We start from the raw sequence: 21733 nt of genomic DNA on the forward strand, positions 1-21733 counted from the left end.
AAACGTTTCATATATAAAAAAAATCATTTTTAGGTGTCAGCTACTGCAGTCGTGAAAGAACAAGCGCTAGATGACAGAAAAAACGAATTCATTCGCCGTGCCGCTTTGGGACTTAAAACCTTTAAACTTGTGCCGCCTACTCCGGAAGGAACGTAAGTCATTCTCAATTTTTTTTTAAGAATGTTAGTAGGTTGCGGGGCTTGGCAATTGCTGGTCGATCTTGTAGCGAATAAACCAGTTTTGAACATTGTTGGCGTTCATTAGAATAAAATCGTGATGTAATAGCCCGATGTCGGTTTCAAAACCTGCAACTTTAATGTCTGAGTTACGTACATTTGTGAATATTTAGTAGCTGTTGCTTGTCGCTAACTGTCAAGTAAAACTGTTAATGAAACATGGACAACGACGACGGTTCACAACCTTCGGACTTGTAAATGCCAAGCCCGCATAGGTTCATCGTGGTGGACTACGATCTCTCTTCAGGGGAGACCGGTGGTCAGCAGTGGGAGGCGTAATTATGGATTGGTATGATTATTGATTTGAACCAAATTTAATGTTATGTATGATGCGGAGTGTATTCGATAGCGTTTACGTTTATTTGAAAAGAGCAATCTTGAAAAATTACATTTTCAAGTGTAATTAATTTGAATTTGACTTTGATAATGATTAGTGCTCTGGCCACAAAGAGGCAGCCACGGAAGCGTTGCGTGCGCGGGATGTTTTGTAATGTACGAGTTTGTATGAACCCTGCCACACTGAAAAAGAAAAGCTGTAAAGTTTGCAAATAAATAAATATATAAAACAGCAATTGATGATGATGTTAAATTTTTTAGCATCCTAGGCGCTTCGATTAGCCGCTTGTGGCTGCAGGACCGTTGGCGCGGGCACGATGTGTCCGAACTGCAGATGTACTTGTATGTGGCGCTGGCAAACTCCGCCGAGGACGGGAGCGCGCAGCCCGCGCCTGTCGGTGCGCCGGTGCCCGTCCGGCTCGGCGCCGCGCCGCTGCGCAGACCCATTGCGCTCCACACCACTAGTGGAGCTACGGTAACTAGGTTCCACCAGTTCACTACTTTTAGTAGCAGTAGAGCGCCTCGTGAAACAGTTCGTCCAGGGGAAGTACTCCCTACACCTTACACCTTTTTCTGCCGCCGAGCAGTAATGTGATCGTCACTGTATTCCAGTTTGGATTGGTGAGTTGGTCGGGTGCTGATGAAATCTCTCTCTCAGTCTCGAATCTTTGCCACCAGGTGCACGACTGAGCAAGGTATTGCATATTTTAGCCTTGTGCGGTTCTCGGCCGCACTCGCGACAGAGCCTACGCGACTCACGCCTGCACGCGTAGGAAGGGGCTACAGTGTCCCAAACTAGCTTCTACAGTAAACTGATATTCAAAATTTGCCATTCACGAAATTTAAAACCGTGAAACAGATGTATAATATAATACATACATATATATGTATATATAATCTGTTTTTTACAAATATATATATATATTATATATATATATATATATATGTATTATTAAATAATTTCTTCCTACTTGAATGACAAAACCATGGCACTGCTCCATTTAGTTCTTTGATGTTGCATTTAGGTAATATATTTTTAAAGTGTCTTACTCGTTCTTGTTCGATGGGGAAACCTGCCTTATGATTGGATAGTATAATCAATTTTGCTATTTCAGTTATTTTGTTTGTTCACCAGTACATCATAATAATTAGAATTTAAAACGGACGGTCTAATTGATGTGATTATGTAGCATATTTATTTTTAAGCATACATTTTATTATGAAATCTTACTTACACATATTTTTGGACTTAGATGCCAGTGGTAGTGACTCAGCAGAAGCACGACGGCAGGTGGCTGATCACTGTGGCGAACGACCCATGTCCTCAGTTCGCATTGTACAATAATACCTCGACGTCTATCGCCGTTGCGCAACCTGTACAGGTCGGAGAGGAGGCCTCCACTTCGGCTGTAAACGTGAGTTCACATATTGCTTGTCTTTGTCACTTTACAAGCGTAAGATGCCGAAATTCAAAAAGATATTTCTTTTGGAAAGATATAAAATACATTCTTCAGAATAATGTACAAGAAAGTTGTATCGTTGTTCATGATCAAATGGCATATTTGGCACATACGTTAATTATTAATACAAAGATAAGAACACTCAGAAAAAATTGAAATTAAAAAAAAAATATTTTTTTTGGTTGTCGACATCACCATGGATTTAACTTGTGAAAATTTTCGTAGTATGATTTTCTACGACTTTGAAGTGTAAATTAACAGCTCAGCGGAGCTTCACTCGGCTTCAAACTGCTTTTGGCGATGAAGCACCATGCGAAAAGACTATTTCTAGCTGGTTTGCAGAATTCAAACGCGGTCGTGTGAATCTTAGTAACGAATTTCGTGATGGTCGCCCGTCTATTGCTGTGAACAACAAAAACATCGATGATGTGCTCCGTATGGTCAAAACAGACCGACATGTGACATACCATGAGCCAAATACAATCAATCAAAACACAAACATTTGGGTGTGAAAGAGCTGTGCTCTCGGTGGATCCCACGCAATTTAACTGAGGCTCAAAAAACGGATCGCGTCACTTGGTGCAATATGTGTGCCATACTTACCAGATTTTACGAAGGGGCGTCAAATTCGGTGTGGGACATAGTAAGAGGTAACGAAACATGATCCCAAAACAAAGGAGCAATCGAGCGTGTGGGTCTTTCGAGATGAGCCGAAACCAACCATAGTGCCTGGCGTGCAAAATGCCGCGCGGGCAAAGTGCCTCTAACCGGATGATTGCTTCTTTTTTTAATAAAACTCGACACATGGCTACTGTTGCTTTGGAGAATCGTTGTACCGTGAATAGTAATTGGTACACGACCATTTGTTTGCCGGAAGTTATTGACAAACTCTGTAAAAATAACCGTAGACGCCGTATCATCTTGCACCACGATAATGCCAGTTTTCACGCGGTCAGACAGACAAATGAATTTTTGAAGGTTAATAACGTTGATCTTATGAGCCATCTCACGTACAGTCCCGACCTGACACCTTGTCACTTTTATTCATTTCCAAAAATTAAGAATCAGTTACGTGGTCAACGATTTTCATCACCTGAAGAGGCTGTCGAAGATTATGAAAAATATGTTTCAGAGGTTCACACGTAGGAGTGGCATAAAATTTTTCAAAATTGGTTCTTTCGTATGAAAAAGTGCATTAATGCTAACGGAGAATATTTTGAGAAACAATAAATGAATTTCTGACTATTTATAGTATTTTTTTCTTATTCATTCCGGAAATTTATAGTACGCCACACGTAATACTCGTACTGGTAGCCAGTTCACAGTCGATACGTTAATTTATTAAATCTTTCTCGTTTTTGTATTAATATTCTTCAACTCCGCGCCGAATTGGCGAGTGAAAGAGCGGTGTTATTAATGGCAATATTATTAGTAATAATCAAGTAATAAAATAGTATTCGTATAACACGAAAAAATATAAAATAATTACTTGTTTTATTTACACCTTAAAGATATTTTTCAGTAAGCTAAATTTCTTCTATTTTACGTATATTATCTGTATCATTAATATATATTGTAATGCTAATTTAAGTAGGCGTGTTTGTTAAGATTGTGTAACGATCTGTCAAAATCACCAGCCTATGTTGGCTCGACTATAGCCAGCCCTTGTGTCAAAGACGTAAAATGCGTATCTTTTTATTCTCTTCAAACTGTGTCAGGCAAAGTGCCATATTAATAAAAATAAATAAGTAATGCAGTTAAGACCTCTCGTTTTAATATAAATTGTAACTATACACATTGTCTATAATGGGCGACGGCTGTAACCTGTAAGTCTGATTGCAGGTGGTACCGGATTGTGATGGCGAACGGTGGCTGTGCTCCATCAACCCCAACACGTTGACGCACTATTCGACTCCGTCTCACTGTGCACGCCACCCGCCGTCGTCAGAGACCACGTGCAACCTACCTTTCCTTACGTTCGCGCGTATATACAGTAATTATTTATACTATGCTTTATTTGTTCTACACTTGTGGCAATTGTACACCGCTTAGTCATTTCGAAGTATGCACCGTTATGTGAGGACACCTGGGCAAATTATAACACCGTTCCGGGATTATGTTTATTTATTTTTTACTCGTTTATTATATGTCCAATGTATTAAATATATTTACATAATAATATATACCGTGCATTGTTTGTAGTCGAACCCGCGAACTTCTAGTCAAGGGTCTTCATTTACTTGCACTCACACTAATGGGATCCTTCTAGATGAAGATGTTTACACGGGTTGGTGTCCCCCGGTGGCTGTGACGGAAGGCGAACAACTGGTACAACTTAACCACAGGATGACCATAAAGCTGCGCGTGCGCGTCAACCCGCACTCCACCTACATCGAACTGCGCGAAGTTGATGATGTAAGAGAACATACTGTCTGACAGAGGTTTATTTTCGGTACTTTTCAAATGTAATTCATGAGAGCATGAATGTTGATAATTTAATACTTATCTTTAACATTAAAACAATATTGAAATTTATACAATAAAACTGGAATTCATATACAAATAATTTGGTAATTATTAAAAAAATGAAGACTTCATAAGGAATGTCGTTTATATTTTTGGCGTCACATTTCACTGGCGCCACGTTACTGAGGATTCTTTGAGAAGGAGCCCCGTCATCAATTAACCATAGTCGTCTCTCTATCAACTACAAATGTCATCCGTATCCAATATGATTAGTCCTGTTAACATGGAATAGAGTAGTCACGCAATATCGCGCTTTCGTAAATGTTATTTCAAGATTGAACAAAGTGAATTAAAGCCGAATTATTTTTTTACAGAATGATATTTCGGCAAGTGATATTCGTCGCCGTTTGGGTGAACCACAGAATCCTGAACCGTCCCACGTCTCTTCGGAACGAAATGAAAATGTAAGCTATTAAGCTATTACACACTAACGTACGTTCCTTTTCATCACACTTGCACATAAATAGTGTGATTGCGTGCAGGCTAACTTGACCTTAATGCCCCAAATAAAACCCTCGTGTTCTCATGGCTGCAATGAGAAGTAAAAGGCCTGAGCGTTTGATTTGGGGCATTATTGTCAATATTTACTTTACTCGCAAATGTGACGAAAAACATTTCACGGGCGGTACGGGAATTAAAAACCTCGATTTCTAATAGGGTCTCGTTCGTAATTCCTTATTTACCGCCCTATTATTATTAACCTCGGAAGCTCGGAAGGGCCATTCATGAGAAAAACAGTGATATTTGATTTGTATCGTAAAATGTAAACCTAATCAGAACTCTATGCATTTTTATATTATTATTTTTATGAAAATCATCCTTATCTTAGCGCCTTTCCATCAAAGTGTTAACACACAATGTATATTTCACTGGTACTTACGAGTAGTTTCGTTACATCTGCCCGTTACTGGTATGCGAATTTATTACAGCAATCTGAATAAATTATTTATATCATCAACCCAAATCATTCCAGCACGAGCTAATTACTAGTTGATATATGCATACAATATTTATCAACAGGCGTCCAGAACAGAGCTCAAAGAGGGACAATCAGACGACACGGACGCAGACGAACAGGGTAAGTTTAGTACGTAGGCCTTGCAAATGTGTGTTAGGTCACTTTTACAATTAATTTTATGTTCCCGCTAAGCTGTTGTGGCGTGATCTAATAGGTAGATTTTAACATACTTTAGGCCTATCTCCACTTGCTATCTTGTTTGTGAAATAATATCGCATAATTTATTATATATTATATACATTACTACGTTTAGGTTGCGAGTGTTCCGTTTTTACTTAATATAATTTAACGTAATTGTACACGTTTTGACGCTTTATGCCAGTAACGCAAAATTCCAAACATGCAGAACATCAGATTGGCAGAACTCCAAATTCTCCAAACAATGCCAGCTTCTCAAAATGCCAAATGTCACGGCCAGGAGCAGGCTTTCCTCCTTTTGACGCTCGAACTAATGTCCATCAGTGGACGTCATTCCGCTGAAATAATGGTGATAATGAAGCGAGGTTCTGATGTTTTATTCATTTATTAAAAACAAAATTTAGTTTCCTCTAACTACTAAGTAACATCTTTTTATCATAAAGAAACTTACTTGAGTTTTTACAATATTTTTATGAAACTTTAAATTTTTATTGAATTGATATTCAATTATTTTTTGTGAAATTACTCCACTAGTTTGTTATAATTATTAATACAAAGGTCGAACACTCAGAAAAAATTCCTTCGATCCGGTCGGATTCGAACCGACGTCTTCTTGCATACCGTGCCAGACGCTATACCAACTAAGCCACGGAACGAACCAACGAACCTCACGAATTTTTTTTTTATGTGCTTGCGTCGTCTCTTTGTACTTAGTCTTTCAACGACTTTTTAGTCAGTCATTTCAGTTGTTGTTAATATTTTAAAAAGTATGGGAAAAAATGTTAAAAAAAAATTTGTTCGGCAAAGTTTAATATTCACTATGTCCTATATATGTGACAACGTGACTATATTAAAAGTCCCTTAAAAAGGACATATGCCTTTTGAATGGTTGTAAGTGGACTAATTAGGAATTAAGTGTAATGAATACTTTTATTGAAAAAAAAAAAAACAAATTTTGCTTATTAAACATAACAACAACGTATAGCAATATAAGTTATTAATACCTAATTAAAGCTGTAAAGTTAGCAAGTTTTTTATGATAGAAAGACCAATTATATAGTAGTTAGCGGAAACTATATTTTGTTTTTAATAAAAGAATAAAACATCAGAACCTCGCTTCATTATTTCAGTCGAATGACGTCCACTGCTGGACATCAGTTCGTGCGTCAGGAGGACGGCTTGTTTCTGTCAGTGACATTCGGCACTTTGAGAATCTGGCATTCTGCGAAACTGAAGTTCTGCTAATCTGATATTTAGCCCGTTTGGCATTTTGCGTTTCTGGCATAAAGCGTCAAAACGATTGCACAATGTACAACAAATAAACTAACAAACCGCATTCTTTCCATTAGTATTAAGCAACGAGAATGAAAACGTCGAGGGTAATGACGTTACTCAGAAGGTAATCAGAAACCTAGACGAAGAAGAATTCGAAGATCAAGATAAAGTAATGGAAGTCATAAAAATAGAAAAATATGAAAAAGTCTACGATAAAGATAAAGCCGTCAGGAACAGTCAACTCGTGCAAACATTTACAGTCGACATAAATGTGCTACCTGTAACACAAGAGATATCTAATAAAATATCTTCTTTGATTAGCATAACTAATATTGGTTAGAAAGTCTTAGTTATAGCGCTTAATTTTCATTTAAATAGATTTCATTATTGCGTAATTGGCAAACTGCATCTTTTTAGTCGATGAGGAGATCCCGAGTTCGGTTCACGATAGGACCAATTTGGGAAAACGGAGTTTTGTGAATTGATTCTGGTCCGGATGTTCTGAAAAAATGGAAAAGGACTGTTTCGTCAACCGTTTTCGGTATTTTACACACATTCAGCCAGAATAAGGGGAAACTATAGATCTGTGAAACACAGGCATTCTCCACTGCACTTGATTGATAACGAGCCTTGTTTAATCATTATCATGAACGCATTATACGCCGCACTGCTAGACACATAATCATCTAGGCAAAAAGCTGGGGAGTTGACATGTTTTAATTTTTTTTTTTGACAAATTAAATATTAGTCCGGATATTTGTCCTTTCATTTTCCACATTTGACGTTGACACCTGTCAAAAGTTGAAGTTACTGAACGAAAACGATGGAGCCATTAAAAGAAGTTTTTCATGGTTGTGAAATCTTTTTAGATTTAGTTTTTCTCTAACCGACTTTAACCTGTACAATTTTATATTGTAATTCAGGCCAAATAAAACTTTAAAAGATATTTTTAAACGTAGAACATAATATGGGTCTTCGAAATGATATTTTTGAAATTTTTCCAATCTTTCTATTGACTTACAATTATATGGACGTCGGGTCCGCGCTAAAAAGTGTCCGCACTTGTAAGGCGCTAAAATCGTATACAGAGCGCGACACTCCGCTTTAGTCTTCATTTGTTCTACTGACAGCGCGATACTGCGATGACATTACAATTTGAATTTCGAATAGGTTGACTTGGGACATTTTTTTCGTGGTTTTTGTATTAGACCCGTCGTCCATTTATTTGTAAGTCAATGAATCTTTCAGAAATTATTCCGGAAAAATTTCCACTATTTGAAATTTTTCTGAAAATTACACAACTGTAGTACTACTAAACATTCACAAAATGTACGTATTATAACTTATAAATTAAAGACCTCGGTATAAGTAGTCACAGAGACCCGACCCTTCAATTGTCCTCTCTATCGAGAAGCAACCGCTCTCTCACTTGGCGGCCTGCTCTACCCCCGCTCTTTCATTCTTGCTTAATGATTTCATAAAATTCTCTTACTCGTTCCAATATTATGGCATTCAAAGTTGTACCTAGTAATTGTATAAACTAGTTGTAGAGTACATTTACGAAATATCATTATTAGTAACTAAGTGTTTTAGATTCTTACTATAATATTTATTGACTAGAATGTTACAATAAAACCAAAATAAATATATTTCTGTAGAAACATCGTATTTCTAGGAGGAACATTGTGATAAGAGAGGGTCGTAGCGTTAATGTAGTGGCTAGGACTGAAAAGGCAATGTCTCAGCATTAGCTTTTCTGTCCTCATATGGAAAGGGAAGCATAAGGAATGAATGTCCGTAGACTGAACTACGAGTTTATGGACCAAACGTGAAAAGGTCGATCAAGCTAGCTGGTTGTCCATAGTATCTGCCTACCAAGTAGGAGACAGACGTGATAGTACGTCATATGGCGTCGTTTACACCAATCAACTGTCAGACATAGCCGATGGCAACTACTTTACAAATATTTGGTCGGTTTTCCAAATTCGTAATTTTTTTTACTGCGGGTGAGATATTATTAAACGTTAAAATGTTTTACAGACAGCTTCATAAAGAAACCTACAATTCTTGAAGACATTGATCGCTCAAGTGCTGTACCTGCAGTGTCCACCGCGCCCATCGCTGACCATGTGACTGCAACGGCGCCGATGGTCTACTATGGATCTGAAAGTAAGTTATCACATATGGGACTTGTCTGTCAAAGTATTCGATACGAAAATATGGCGTTTTCATTACGAAATAAATTGATCACTATAACTCGATATTTCGGAGAAGGAAGGACGTAAAAACAATTTTTTTTTATCGAAGATGAGTTATTGGGGTATATAGTTCAATCTGCGTCATTACAACTCTCGATACTCAATACCTGCGAGTTGCTCTTTCGATCTGTTTACTCAAAGTTATGTTCCTTCACAAAAAATATTTTTACGTAGACATAATCTAAAATAAAATATATAAATAAATAAATAAAATAATCCTAAATGATTACTAATATTTAGTTTTCACTGGCTTTTGCGCCCTTTCTGTTTTAAAATATCATCGCATATTAAAATACTAAAGCAGCCAAAAAATTCCGACGAACTCCGAGCACCACAATGCACAGTAATTAATAAGGTATCGACTGAACATGGCAAGGATGTTGTAATTGTGCAATGTTCTATATTTTTACTACTACAGCTATGGACGGAAGGCAGATAGAGGTAGAGCGCGTGCGCATCTTGATAACGGGAGTGGTTATCGATTTGGCGGTGACGGACGACTCGCACCCCTTACTCGCCGTGCATCTCGACCGACTCGCGGCCTTACTGACCACACAAACCAAAGTAAGACCGAATTTTGTAGACCTTGATAGTTAAGACGATGATGGCGTAGTTAGAAATTATTTAACAAAGCAAGAAATAATAATACTTTAAACTACCAGTGCTTTTGATTTGGCAATGGCGGCATTCAAGCAAAAACTATATCTTTATTTTGTAAATCGCGCTTTTCACATAATCAACAAATTTATAGATTCAAATACGAACCAATGCTCATTTCCGTAAAAAATTGTGATGTGGCACTGCCCTAATGCAATTTAAGATTGTATTTTTTTACCTATAGCCAACTTACGGGTGAGTAAATATTTGAATTTGAATTGTACGGCGAGAATGGAGAGGGAACAGATCAACCAAAACAAGGTCTCGAAGGGCTCAGGCAAAGTCAAATATAAAAGAAAGAAAAAACAGAAAATGTTGAAACAATTGTTAATTTTCTTTTTTTACTCAACAGAAAATAAATTCAACAATATCTATAGGCGATATTCAAGTAGACAATCTGCAATACGACAGTGGGCAATACGACTTCGCAGTAATAGCGACAACTCGTGACGTGCGTCTCGACCCGGAGGCGTGGCCGCCAATTATGAACATGTTCAATGAACGAAGTGCATTTGCAATGAAACTTGACTCCGCTCGCTTTATACTCAAAATTTGTAATGACGAATGGAGTGTGGGCACGCTCCGATACAACGGTAAGCTTTTACGTATACGCTCACATGAGAGATTACATAAACTTCAATCTTCAGTTGCCCTTTCCAATTTTTTCTTTTAATTGGGTTGATGATCAGCAAGAAACCCGAGAAGAAGGCTAACGTTCGTGGAACCTAAAAACCAGCTGTGGATTTTTGTAGGTTCTTAGGGTTAAATTTTGGTCTCCGAATATATAATTAGATCAGAGGAAAATTTTCCTTGAATCGGCCATGATGTTAGATTTTTCTCTTTCACAGAAATAACAGAAATCGACGTGCGAGCAGGTCCGTTGGCTCTGTACGTAGAAGACGCTTATGTGAAATCATTAGCGGAAATGTTCCAACTTATTCGGCCGGTTCTGTCGTGTGACAGCGTAACGTTAGCTTTGGCAGAGGCGCGGACGTTGCAAAACCCTATCCGTTTGCGGTCTCTTTTGATTCATCCTTTGGACTTAACGTTAACTCTACATACTGCTGTGAGTAGAACTAAGCTCGTTTGTATTAACAATTGCGTAATCATTCTGTACGCGGTTATGATCTATATTGTAGTTAAGTCAATTTCAAAATTGAACTAATAAATCGACCCCTCCGACGTCTGAATTCACTGAAACGAACATAACACGTGACTTTAGCATTTCTCAGTTTTATTCGGCAAAGCTCATTACTCACATAGAGTATTATAAAATCCTAGATATCGGTTAGATGATCTATGGTGATTGATCGCTCTTTCAGTGAATTCAGAACTTTAAAACGCTCCTTTGTAAACTTGGCAATTTCAACGTACGATACTATAAGTAGGAGGGGTCGAAATCTGTCTTTCACTTAATAAAAAGCGGGTAAGTGGCAAATGGTCAAACATTTGTTTTAAATAGTAAAAGCTGGAGCACAGAATTTTCTTTTAACAACAGTTTTGAATTAACGGAATTTACCCTAATGGTGCATAAGTGTAATAAGACTGAAATAATGATCTCAAAAAAATATTTTGTCGCATTTTGGTCAGCGGAGGGCAGAAATAAGTATTAGACTATATCGTGTACGTTGTTCTGATACGTTAAAGTAAGTGGTTAAAGTAATTGTTTTATGGAAACGAAAAATTGGTTTTCGATGCTGATCGAAAGTCGTTTTGCAGGTTGCTCGAGCACGGAGGTTGACGAAACTTAGGAATTAAGAAGTCTTTTGTGTATTTGTGATTTAATTTCAATATTTGCTTTTTTCTGTTTAGGTACGCGTCTATATAGCGTTGGATCAGAGTCCGCTGCACCTGAGCGCGTTCAAGTTACACAACGTTGTAACGTCGACGGAGCGTTTAGTGCACGCACTCACTGTGCATTACCTTTCCGCGGCGATTCTTGGCGCTGGTACATCTTATTTATTTATTTATTTTTAACCGACTTCAAAGCAGGAGCGGGTACTCAATTTAACTCTTTTTTGTTGCGCGATTACTCCGGTATTTGTGAACCGAATATGATGATCCTTTTTTGGTCGGAAAGAGGACACCTCCGAATTGTTCTCATTCAAATTGGAAAAGAGTGGCAAATAAGTGAAGTTTCGATGTGCTTTGTCGCGCGAGAGGTTTATAAATGTTTGAGAGTTTGAGATATAATTTTGGATATAAGGAATCCTCGTTGGTGTAGGTTGGGTAGTGGGCGGGCTGGAGTTGCTCGGCGCGCCCGGCGCCCTGGCCGCTCGGGTGGGCGGCGCCACCGGCGGCGTGCGCGGCTTCGCGTCGGCCGCGGCCGCCGGACTGGTGCGGTCGCTCAGCGCGTGGGCCGGCTCCCTCGCGCGGAACCTGGACCTCCTCGCGGGCGACGAGGAGCACGCTCGCCGCGCCGCTGCCGCTCGAAGACGACCGCCCGACAGCTTTGCCGCTGGCCTCGTCGCCGGGATCACTAACTTTGCTATTAATATTCTTGGTGAGAATCCCGAGGGTCACAAACACCCTTAACACCATGCAACACGCTCTACACTTCTGTAAACCGATACCCCCAATCAACACTTGTTTCCTTTCTCACAAAATTCAGAGAGCATAATGTTAGTAAACAAACGTAACCCTTTACAAAGACAACAGAAAATGACCAAAATGTGAAGTTGACGTTATGTTCTTTGGGGTATCGAGATAATCTGAATAACGAAAAATAATTGACGAATGATTACAGGCGCTGTGGGCGGATTGGCACACCATCCTCTCGTGGGCGTGGCTGTTGGCGAGACGGAGAGTAGTGCGACGGCTCTACGACGCGGCATTATCGGCGCTTTGACGAAGCCTCTCAGCGCCACTGCTGACCTGGTCGCGTATGCTGGCCAAGGCCTACTTAAACAGACGGGCTGGGACCCGGTGCCACAGGTTATTAGTTTTAAAAGTCTCCCAATTTGTCATCAACAAATATACATCCCATTGATATATATGATTCTAGGCCATTGTCCTCTACCCCGTGCAGTTTGAGGAGTTCCAAAACTTAGTAAACCTTCTCCGATATACCTCAATCAACCTTTGATTGTCCAGCGGTCATTATTGTAACCTAACCTAACACCATAATAAGCCCACTCTTTCCTAATTCGATCTTGAGCTTGTAATTTTTTGATGCAGTTTCTGTTATTACCCGAACTTTCAGCGGCAATTATGGTCGCAGATCGCTAAACTATAATGTCGTTAATCATGACATGAAATAACGTACACTCGTTCTTCTATAACCGAATCTGCGAGGGAACCTAAGCATGCTTTGAAATGGAAGACTAGTGTGATCTCGTTTACAGTAAAACTGAAAATGTGAATTCATGACCCGTTTTGGGAAAATCCTCTTCGTCGTCATCGTTTCCGTTAACTGTTCACACATCCAGCTGCTGGGCGCGAGTCTCCTGTAAAGTGAAAATTTCGACTAAAATCCGTCACATTTTCTAAAACTTGTAAACGTTCTTCGACGTACAGATTTCGTCACGATGTGTTCTGTCCCGTTGTTGGCGTGAGGTATTGCTACTAAACAGTCACGAATGTAGCCAAAGTGATTCTATTTTTTTTTATTCGAACCATCCATCTCAAAATTAAGAAGTTACGGTTCACACACGAGGCTACCACCGCTTCTACGGCCTAGTCCTGTTCTTTGAACATAAACTCCAACTCCTTTATTCGCTTGAAGATGCAATGCAATTTTCTAGGCTACTTGTACACACAAGCAGGAAGTAATAATAACAATCGCGTTTGCTCTCAGCCTCGGTCAGTGAGGGCCCCAGCGGACCTGCAGGGCCCCAGTTGGGAACGCGATTGCGTGCGCTGGACGTTCCGTATGGCCGACCTGGTCGTCCACGCTGGCTTCGAAGTTCTGATCGATGACGCGCAGTTCCAACTATTAATCACACCTAAGGTACGTTGGCTTCTTATTAAAAATACTTGATGTAGAAAAATGACCTTCGTTTTTCAACCAAAGGGGCAACAATAATTTTATAAAAATTGATAGCTGGCATTAGTACCATCACAGGAGCAAAGAAGCGGTAGCTGTGCAATTCAAATTGAAACTCAAGGAGTTGATTAGAATCAAAGAATTCTTGTGGATAACTAGAATATACCTTGATTAATTAGTACGGGTTAAGAGACGTCAGTTCGCCCTTTTCTCCAGTGGCGCATTCAAAACCATCAAGGAGGCAATGCCGCATGATCCTTCAGAAAGAAAGACATTGTCACAAATACATTTCTTTTCTTAATTAAAAAGATATAAACAAATTAGCTCTCTACTAACATTACACAATGAAACTACGGCACAACCTGTATTTGTTTAGAAATGACGTCACCGCTGGGCGGAAATACCGCAGCCATGCGCCTACCATGAATGAAAACACAAACCGAAACCTAAACACATAAACACACATTTGAAAGTTGCAGAATACACAGGCACATTCACAGGCACATTGGATGTTATTTCTGTACTTTTCCGAAAGTGTTTATAGGCTCTAGTACAATAATTGGTGCTAATTTAATCTTATGATTCAACATGAAGAACACGATTTTCGACCCCTTTATTGAAGGAATATATCGACACCTGCGTGAATAGAATGCTAATGAGACTAATGAAATGTTGTTGCAGTACATCGTCGTAGCGGAGGGCGACACAGAACGGATCATTGAAATGATTGATCTGCGTTACTGCACTTTGTCGCCTTACGAAGGACCCGTCATTGAGGTAAGTCTCAAATCGAGTGTAGTTCACGGTACTGTGAAAGCTAACCCATACAGACTGTTTCAGTGGCATAAAAATAAACAATTTTTGTTTAATAATAGGCAATAGCAACGCGTTGTGTATCGCAATTACCGAAAGTGTTCGTGTTGACATTATTCTTCTTTATGGATAAAAATGTATAAGAGTATATTGACTTTTTAGTTTACTAAGCTCACGGCTAGTCTGTAAGGCATTTAGCAGTGCGGTGTGTCTTAGGGATATTTTTTTAATATACGAATTAAAATCGTTACAACTGTTGTGACGATGTTAGTTCCCAACCGTGTCTATTGAATATCAATGAAAAATAGAAAACTATGTTTAATTTGCAAGAAGCGTGACAGGTATAATCCTCGTCGTTGTTTTCAGCTACACGTTAAACAAAGGCGGGCGCACAAAGTGAGCGCAGAAGTGAGACCCAATGACGATGATGATTACCAGGTACTGTTTATGATTTTGATATTATTTTTTTTTTGTTTCTTAAGTGAAATAGCCATGGTCCACTGTTAGTTGAGAGTTTACGTTACGGTTACGTTTTTTGAAGTGTGTTGTTATTTTGTCGTTGTTAGGTTAGTAATTTATAATTATCGTGAACCGAATATTCGTCTCACTGTCAGGCACTAGGCCTTAGTTATCACGTTTGCAGCATGGGATATCAACGCATACCAGTAAACTTTAGTACACATATTAAAAGTGTAGATGTCGACACTTGGGCAAAATAAAACAATATAAAGTATTTAATCTCGGAAACTTGCGGTATATCATACTAAATAAAAAGTATAAAATATAAGAAAAAGAAATGCAAAACTATTTGCAAACATTTTAGGAATGTTAAATTAAAATTTACTTATAATTATTATGATAATTGGTTTTTCAATGGTAGACTTTTCAGTGTGCAATAAATTGTGTAGGTGGCATGTCTTTGAATTTATTCTCGAAAATAAGAAACGTTTTAGCATTGAATTTTACTTTAAAATATTAAAAGTACAGATTCAGCACCTTTGCGATTTTATTATTAATATGTTATTGAATGTATAATTACCGCCTGAGCAAGAGCAATAACTTTGACAAGTATGTTATGCTGCTGTCGGGATGCATTAATTGTTTTCACCTTAATTTTATTTTTGGGCACAAGCCCTCGCTGAGGGGGTGATCCAATCCGTAAACATCGACACTGACCAAGGTCTGTGCAAAGGTGACCGCAGCGGCCATGGCGCGGGTGGCGCGCTACACGGGCGCGGAGACCGCGGCCACCACTTCGGGCGTAAGCGCAGAGCACCGCATGCTGACTTTGCTGCCCAACCCGGGACAGTCGTACTCGCTGCACTGCACGCTCGCCGCCGCCATACACAGCAACTCCGACACGCACTTCTGTCTACTGTAATTGAGAATACGTTTAGGAAACAAGAGTCGTTGGCAACTTAATGATATTTAAATTGCCAACAACTCTCCACCAAAAACAAAGTTTACGTTTAAAGTTTAGTGCGACTTTTCAACAAAAAAAAACATTGTTATGAAATTACGTCTTTATATTATTGATAAAATCGTAACATAGAAATAAGCAACATTATAAAACGAACTATAATTTACCTACTGCATTATTCTAAACGTAGTATGCAATAGGTTGTACAACATCTAAAATTTCTTGGCCGACCCAGTTTAATAGTACCGCATTAAGGTCAACCTACCAAAAGACTACGCAGACCCGAGTTTTAAAGATCGGTGTGCAAATTTGTATTGTATAAATATTTACTTAACCATATGTAACAGTGCTTAAGTTACAATGTCATTGATCAATGTCAAAGCGAAGAATCTGTATTAGGCCACCCTATGTTAATATAACCAGACGCTGTTTTGACAGCAATAATTTTATCGCCATAAATAATTCTTTTATAATTCCGAATTTGGAAACATTTGTAGACTCGTGTGCCGGCAATAGAGAAACTTAATCCTCCGGCAAAGTTCACTAAATCGATAAAACAGATTCACGATCTATACTGCACCCAATCCTATTACTGTTACCAATAATAAATAGTATCTTTGTTTTGACATTGCCACGCCATCGAGGCAGCTGAAGCACATCTCGTCTATATACCTTATGATAGATAATGAAAGTTGTATTTCAATCATCCAAATAATATAATCGACTGTGAACTGGCAATCGGTACTATCTCAATTTTGACAACTTAACAGTATAAAGAAAAAAATTGTTTGCGTCATTTATATAGCATCTGGTCTATTAAATAAAAATACGTAGTATTTAGATATTGTTATTACACATGTATGTATGCACAGATGCTATTTAAATTATTTTTTCTTCACCGTGTAAAGTTGTCACAGCAGTTAGTCGAATATACTTTTTATACGACATTGGATTTGAACCGAGAATTTTCTAGTGTTATGTTACAAGTATTGTTTAACTGTACTTGACAACAGATGAACCGACTTTGGTTTATACGTTTGATCGTAATTATTTGTTCGGCGGCCTAGAAATGTAAATGATTTGCCTCAAACACGTCTGTTTGTAAAAAAAATGTCACATGTATTAATGTACAAGTGTATGCTCAGAATACATGACTTTATCGGAAAGGCACGTCGCTGATGAATGCAACAAGTCGCAATTAATTTGTTTTATTTGTACAGATGTAAATAGGAAACTTTTTGTCGATTATCTGCGCTCCACTGAATCTAATATATTCTCATTAATACAACAGACGTTTATGAAAATTATATCCATTTATATTGTGTATTTTTTAATTTATTTATGCGTCATTCAAGCAGCCGCGGGAAAGGTAATTACTAATTGACGTCTGCCATTGCTTTGCATTAGAAGTACCACGAAGGTAACCATTAGTGATCAAAACTAGAAGTGTAACGTAGTTTGTAGAGCTGAAAACACCCGTGGTTATTTGGATGGCACATTATATTCGTAGATGTTATCACGTAAATTATTATTTTGGTACGATTAAAGACTTAGCGCTTTGTTAGGATGAATGAACTTGAATTAATCGTCCACTCATCGCGTAGCCTTGCTTTGTAACCAGTTTCAAATGAGGAAAATTTTCTTTCTAATGATTTGTATTGGGGGTAATAATGAATGAGATGTTGACACAGTTTTTTTTAAATGTTCCGCTATAAACGCTATATATGTTAGTATTTTACTGTAGCAGCTTAATAATAGACTATGTATAATTTAATATTTCTTTACCTACAGCTGGTCACAAATAAATAGGAAAATTTCCTCTTATGAAACTGGTTGCGGAACACGTTTACGGCCGTAAGAAGCCAAACAACTCTGATGTTACTTTATAATATTGATGTGGCAATTTCCAATTCTTTTATATGACAGGAGTAGTATATTATAATGCAGGAAGCAACCTGAACGAACGGTATATGAGTTGGCGTGGATATCTGAACCGCGTCGTGTTCATGCTGAAAACGTCAGATAATGCAATCCGTGCAATTTCCCCCTTTCAACTAATACAATGAAAATAACGAAATGCCGACAGACCTGTTTGGCAACGTTTTTGTCTGTTTTTCAGGTTACTTCCTTACTGTAAGTATTTTTTTTAATCTACTTTTTGTCAACTTTTGGTGTAGTTTTCACATTGCGATGCAATTTGTATTAATAAACATGTATTATTTAAGTATTATCCATAGACAGCGACAAGACCTAAAGTAGTCAGAATTGTAAGTAAAAGAAATTAGTTCTTTTACATTTTCCGTAAATGGCGATGGTCATTATATGATTTGTGATTGTTCATTTATAAATTATATTCGAAGGACTGAGCTGAGATATTAACGTTATCCAACTGTCTCGGTAAGATGTGATATATTTTTATTTATATTTACTGATAATTTTCGATAAAAATAGTAAAAATCAATACTAAGTACATTTCTTGCATGCAGTGGCGGACATGCCCGGCCCAGGTCCGGACCTAGGGCGGCCAGACAAAAAATTCACTTGTGATAACTCAAGGTACCTAAATATTTTAACGACGGGCCGCACTTTCGTACATCTTATGTGTTAAATATATATATGTATGTTACATATCTATAATGTAATGTGTAATCACTACATACCGCGTCTGTCTGTCTGATCGCGATAAACTCAAAAACTACTGGACGGATTTTCATGCAGTCTCCACCAATAGACAAAGTGATTCATGAGGAAGGTTTAAGTGTATAATTTATTTGGCTTCTGTGTAAGGTGGCTCAAATATGACGATAAACGTTGAAGATGTCGGGAACAATCACCCGGCTGGTCGCTTTACTGGCGTGCGCACCGTAAACTGAAAAAGAGAAAGAGGCGGCTGGTATTGATTACATGGCCTGGGGCCTAGGGCGGACAAGACTGCAAATCCGCCACTGCTTGCATGACTGTCAGAAGACCAACACGACGACATTCGCCGTTTATTAGAAATCACCAAACTAAAATTAGTTTTAACTACTGTCTGCCTGTCTACATGATAGCCACTCTTCTCACTTTAGATAGTGACAAAATTGTTCGGAAAAGTTAGACCGCCGCAACTGTATGGCCACTGAGCACTATCTTTTAAACATTTTTGAAAAATGGTTCGACTTTCATTCGTTGGCGACAAACCAACTGCTGTCAAAATTGTTTTTGAGGTTGTGCCGCGTACAAAGACCACCCCACGGTGTGGCGAATTCTTAAATGTATATATTTTTTCATTGAAATCTATTGATATATAGTTATAATTGTTTAATATGACAAACTCGATGGCCAAATTTGTTATTATAAGTCCACGATGTTCGTAATATGTTGATACATCTTGGCTACTTTACTGGGTAATTTATCAGATCACAGTTGTGATTTACGGTAATTTTATTCAATAAAGGTAATTAATAAACGAATGTCCTTTTATTGTTAACACATTTGTTCTTTACTTATTTTTTAAAGTATTTCTTATAAAATTGCTTGACTCAATGAAGAAATTCTTACCATTGCCAAAAAAGTGAAAATATCACTCAACATTATAACAAGCAAACACGCAAAAACACAAAGTTGAGGTGAATTGAGATAAATGTTATTTTATCATAAAATTATTCGTCACTTATAGTTATAGTGAGACACCGCGCCGTGTCATAAAATGTCAGGAGAGCATTCAAATTTCATATAAGCTTATTTAGTACATAATCTTAGAGGATGGAAAAAAATAAAAGAAAGGAGCTGCCCCATTGACTTGTCTAAGTACATAATCAAAAACCTAAAAAACCTCCCTCTTATGATATGGGGTCCTTCAAACGAGGCGTGAAGAGGCATATTGTAGGCAGGCAGGGTGGAGGCGGCTAGTGCAGTGAGGATTCCATCGCTGCACTAGGTTCCTTCGCGTTTGGATACCACTTTCCACTTAACATCAGGTGGAGTGGAGTCATTTGCCTGTCAGGTATAAAAAAAAAAGAAAAAAAAAATAATACTCAGTTGTTTGACGTTATCCTTGTCAACTTTTTTTTATCATTTAATTCTCAATAAAGAAGTTTTGTTGTTAAAACTTGTGAAATTTACTTGTTAGAACTACGATCGTCGGTTCCTCTTTCTAAGTGAGGACATCAGTACTTGAAAATCCTACTGGACCCGCTAGTGGAACCAAGAATGGAACCAACAGTCCGAAAGGAATTAATCAGGTTAAAAAAAAATTATAGATCACTGTTGTTTAATTTGAAACGTTATGGTATAGTTCGCCTTCATCGGCCAACAACAAACTAATAGAGAACCCTGAATTTTCTGACGCGACCTAGAACGATAGTCTGTAACGAACTGTACGATGACCGAACAAGACCAGCCAAATATACTTAGGTCGTACGGATTTTACTAAATAAGTAGTGTTCAATAAAACTGCAACAGCATAACAATAATAGACTAAAAAAATAAAATACATCATGAAATGACGCCAAAAACAGTTCAATATACAATTAGAATAAAAAGGTGAAAAAACGACTCCTGCGATTCTGTACAAGTACTCTTACAAACTTCAAGTGTCATGAGAATCAAGAAAACATCCTCTCAACCTCTTGTGGAATTTGCATTTCGCGCGTAATTTTGCCGTGTGTGTAGCTCACTTGAGGTACGCGCTCTTATCTAACCCTGTCAAACCAGTATAGTGGTCATGTTAGCCTCAACGCGAAAGGAGGTCGCGGATGGCGGGGGAAGGCGGTGGGAATCCCAATAGAACGCGCTCAAAATTATCCTTAAAAACGCACTATGAAATATCAGTCATTCGCTTACACACGTAGGGTCGGTGCCGTAATTAGATATCCACAATTTGTATACGTGCTGTATAAATAGTGCATACGTAAGTTAGAGCACCGACTATACGTCGTCAATCTGCATTAACATAACTCTCCAAAAATAAATTTTATGTTTTTGTTGCACTTTCTGACACTTTTTAGATCTGTACTTGGTGGAATAAGTTTAAACGTGCAAGCGTCCTCCGCGACGGTTCCCACCTCCGTGCGGCACAGAGTCATTACCGGTTAGAGCGGTCTATTTAAATCTATTTATTTTTGTATGAAAGTAAAAACCTAAATAATTATTCAAAGTCATGGAACAAAACTTGTTGTTTATGATGTTAGTAACATACCTAATCCTGCAAGATTGTTAGTATTTTCAAAATAACCCTATATACGCTAGGGCACTTGTGTATGACCACCAAAAGAAACGATTCTTATTAATCATATCAGTGTAACAAGTAACTAGTATGACCATCAGTAAACGGCCGCATTTGTGCCAATGAAAAATATTTTTTTGATCTAATAAACGACCAAAGCGACGTGAGTTTTTCCAATCTGCTCCAGAGACGACGACGATTATATTATCTTGCAAGAATAATTGAAGACCGGTGGACTATTTCTAAAGCCGTATTAACCTCTTAGCCTTCGCGTCTGCCGCAATCACAGGCTTCCTGTTGATGCCCTGATTGATATCTTGAATATCACCTTGACTCAAATCACTACAGTGAGCCGTGTCACTCTTCAGTTATAGAATTTACTACAGGACGTCTTTTTCTTCTAAT

At 38.2% G+C, this 21733-nt stretch overlaps 1 protein-coding gene across 6 annotated transcripts in view; it reads left to right on the forward strand.

Annotated features, from left to right (window-relative positions):
• LOC113239151 overlaps positions 1 to 16125 on the forward strand; it is a 103548-nt gene extending 87423 nt beyond the window's left edge. For 4 of the 6 annotated variants that reach the window (XM_026476019.1, XM_026476018.1, XM_026476021.1 and 1 more), the window contains exons 67-81: positions 34 to 152; positions 834 to 1047; positions 1826 to 1987; positions 3875 to 4025; positions 4302 to 4447; positions 4873 to 4962; positions 5579 to 5636; positions 9030 to 9158; positions 9666 to 9811; positions 10257 to 10497; positions 10753 to 10766; positions 13725 to 13853; positions 14571 to 14666; positions 15069 to 15140; positions 15895 to 16125. In XM_026476019.1, coding sequence (XP_026331804.1) covers positions 34 to 152; positions 834 to 1047; positions 1826 to 1987; positions 3875 to 4025; positions 4302 to 4447; positions 4873 to 4962; positions 5579 to 5636; positions 9030 to 9158; positions 9666 to 9811; positions 10257 to 10497; positions 10753 to 10766; positions 13725 to 13853; positions 14571 to 14666; positions 15069 to 15140; positions 15895 to 16083 — 1956 coding nt within the window. In that variant the 3' untranslated portion in view covers positions 16084 to 16125. Of the gene's footprint in view, positions 1 to 33; positions 153 to 833; positions 1048 to 1825; positions 1988 to 3874; positions 4026 to 4301; positions 4448 to 4872; positions 4963 to 5578; positions 5637 to 9029; positions 9159 to 9665; positions 9812 to 10256; positions 10498 to 10752; positions 10971 to 11716; positions 11853 to 12128; positions 12408 to 12650; positions 12839 to 13700; positions 13854 to 14570; positions 14667 to 15068; positions 15141 to 15834; positions 15870 to 15894 lie in introns of those variants that run through there. The other 2 variants (XM_026476023.1, XM_026476022.1) reach the window with 2 other exon arrangements.
• The last annotated feature ends 5608 nt before the right edge of the window (positions 16126 to 21733 follow it).

Source organism: Hyposmocoma kahamanoa, unplaced genomic scaffold (genome assembly GCF_003589595.1).
Source record: "Hyposmocoma kahamanoa isolate Upper Pololo Valley unplaced genomic scaffold, ASM358959v1 99702, whole genome shotgun sequence".
Classification (NCBI taxonomy): domain Eukaryota; kingdom Metazoa; phylum Arthropoda; class Insecta; order Lepidoptera; family Cosmopterigidae; genus Hyposmocoma; species Hyposmocoma kahamanoa.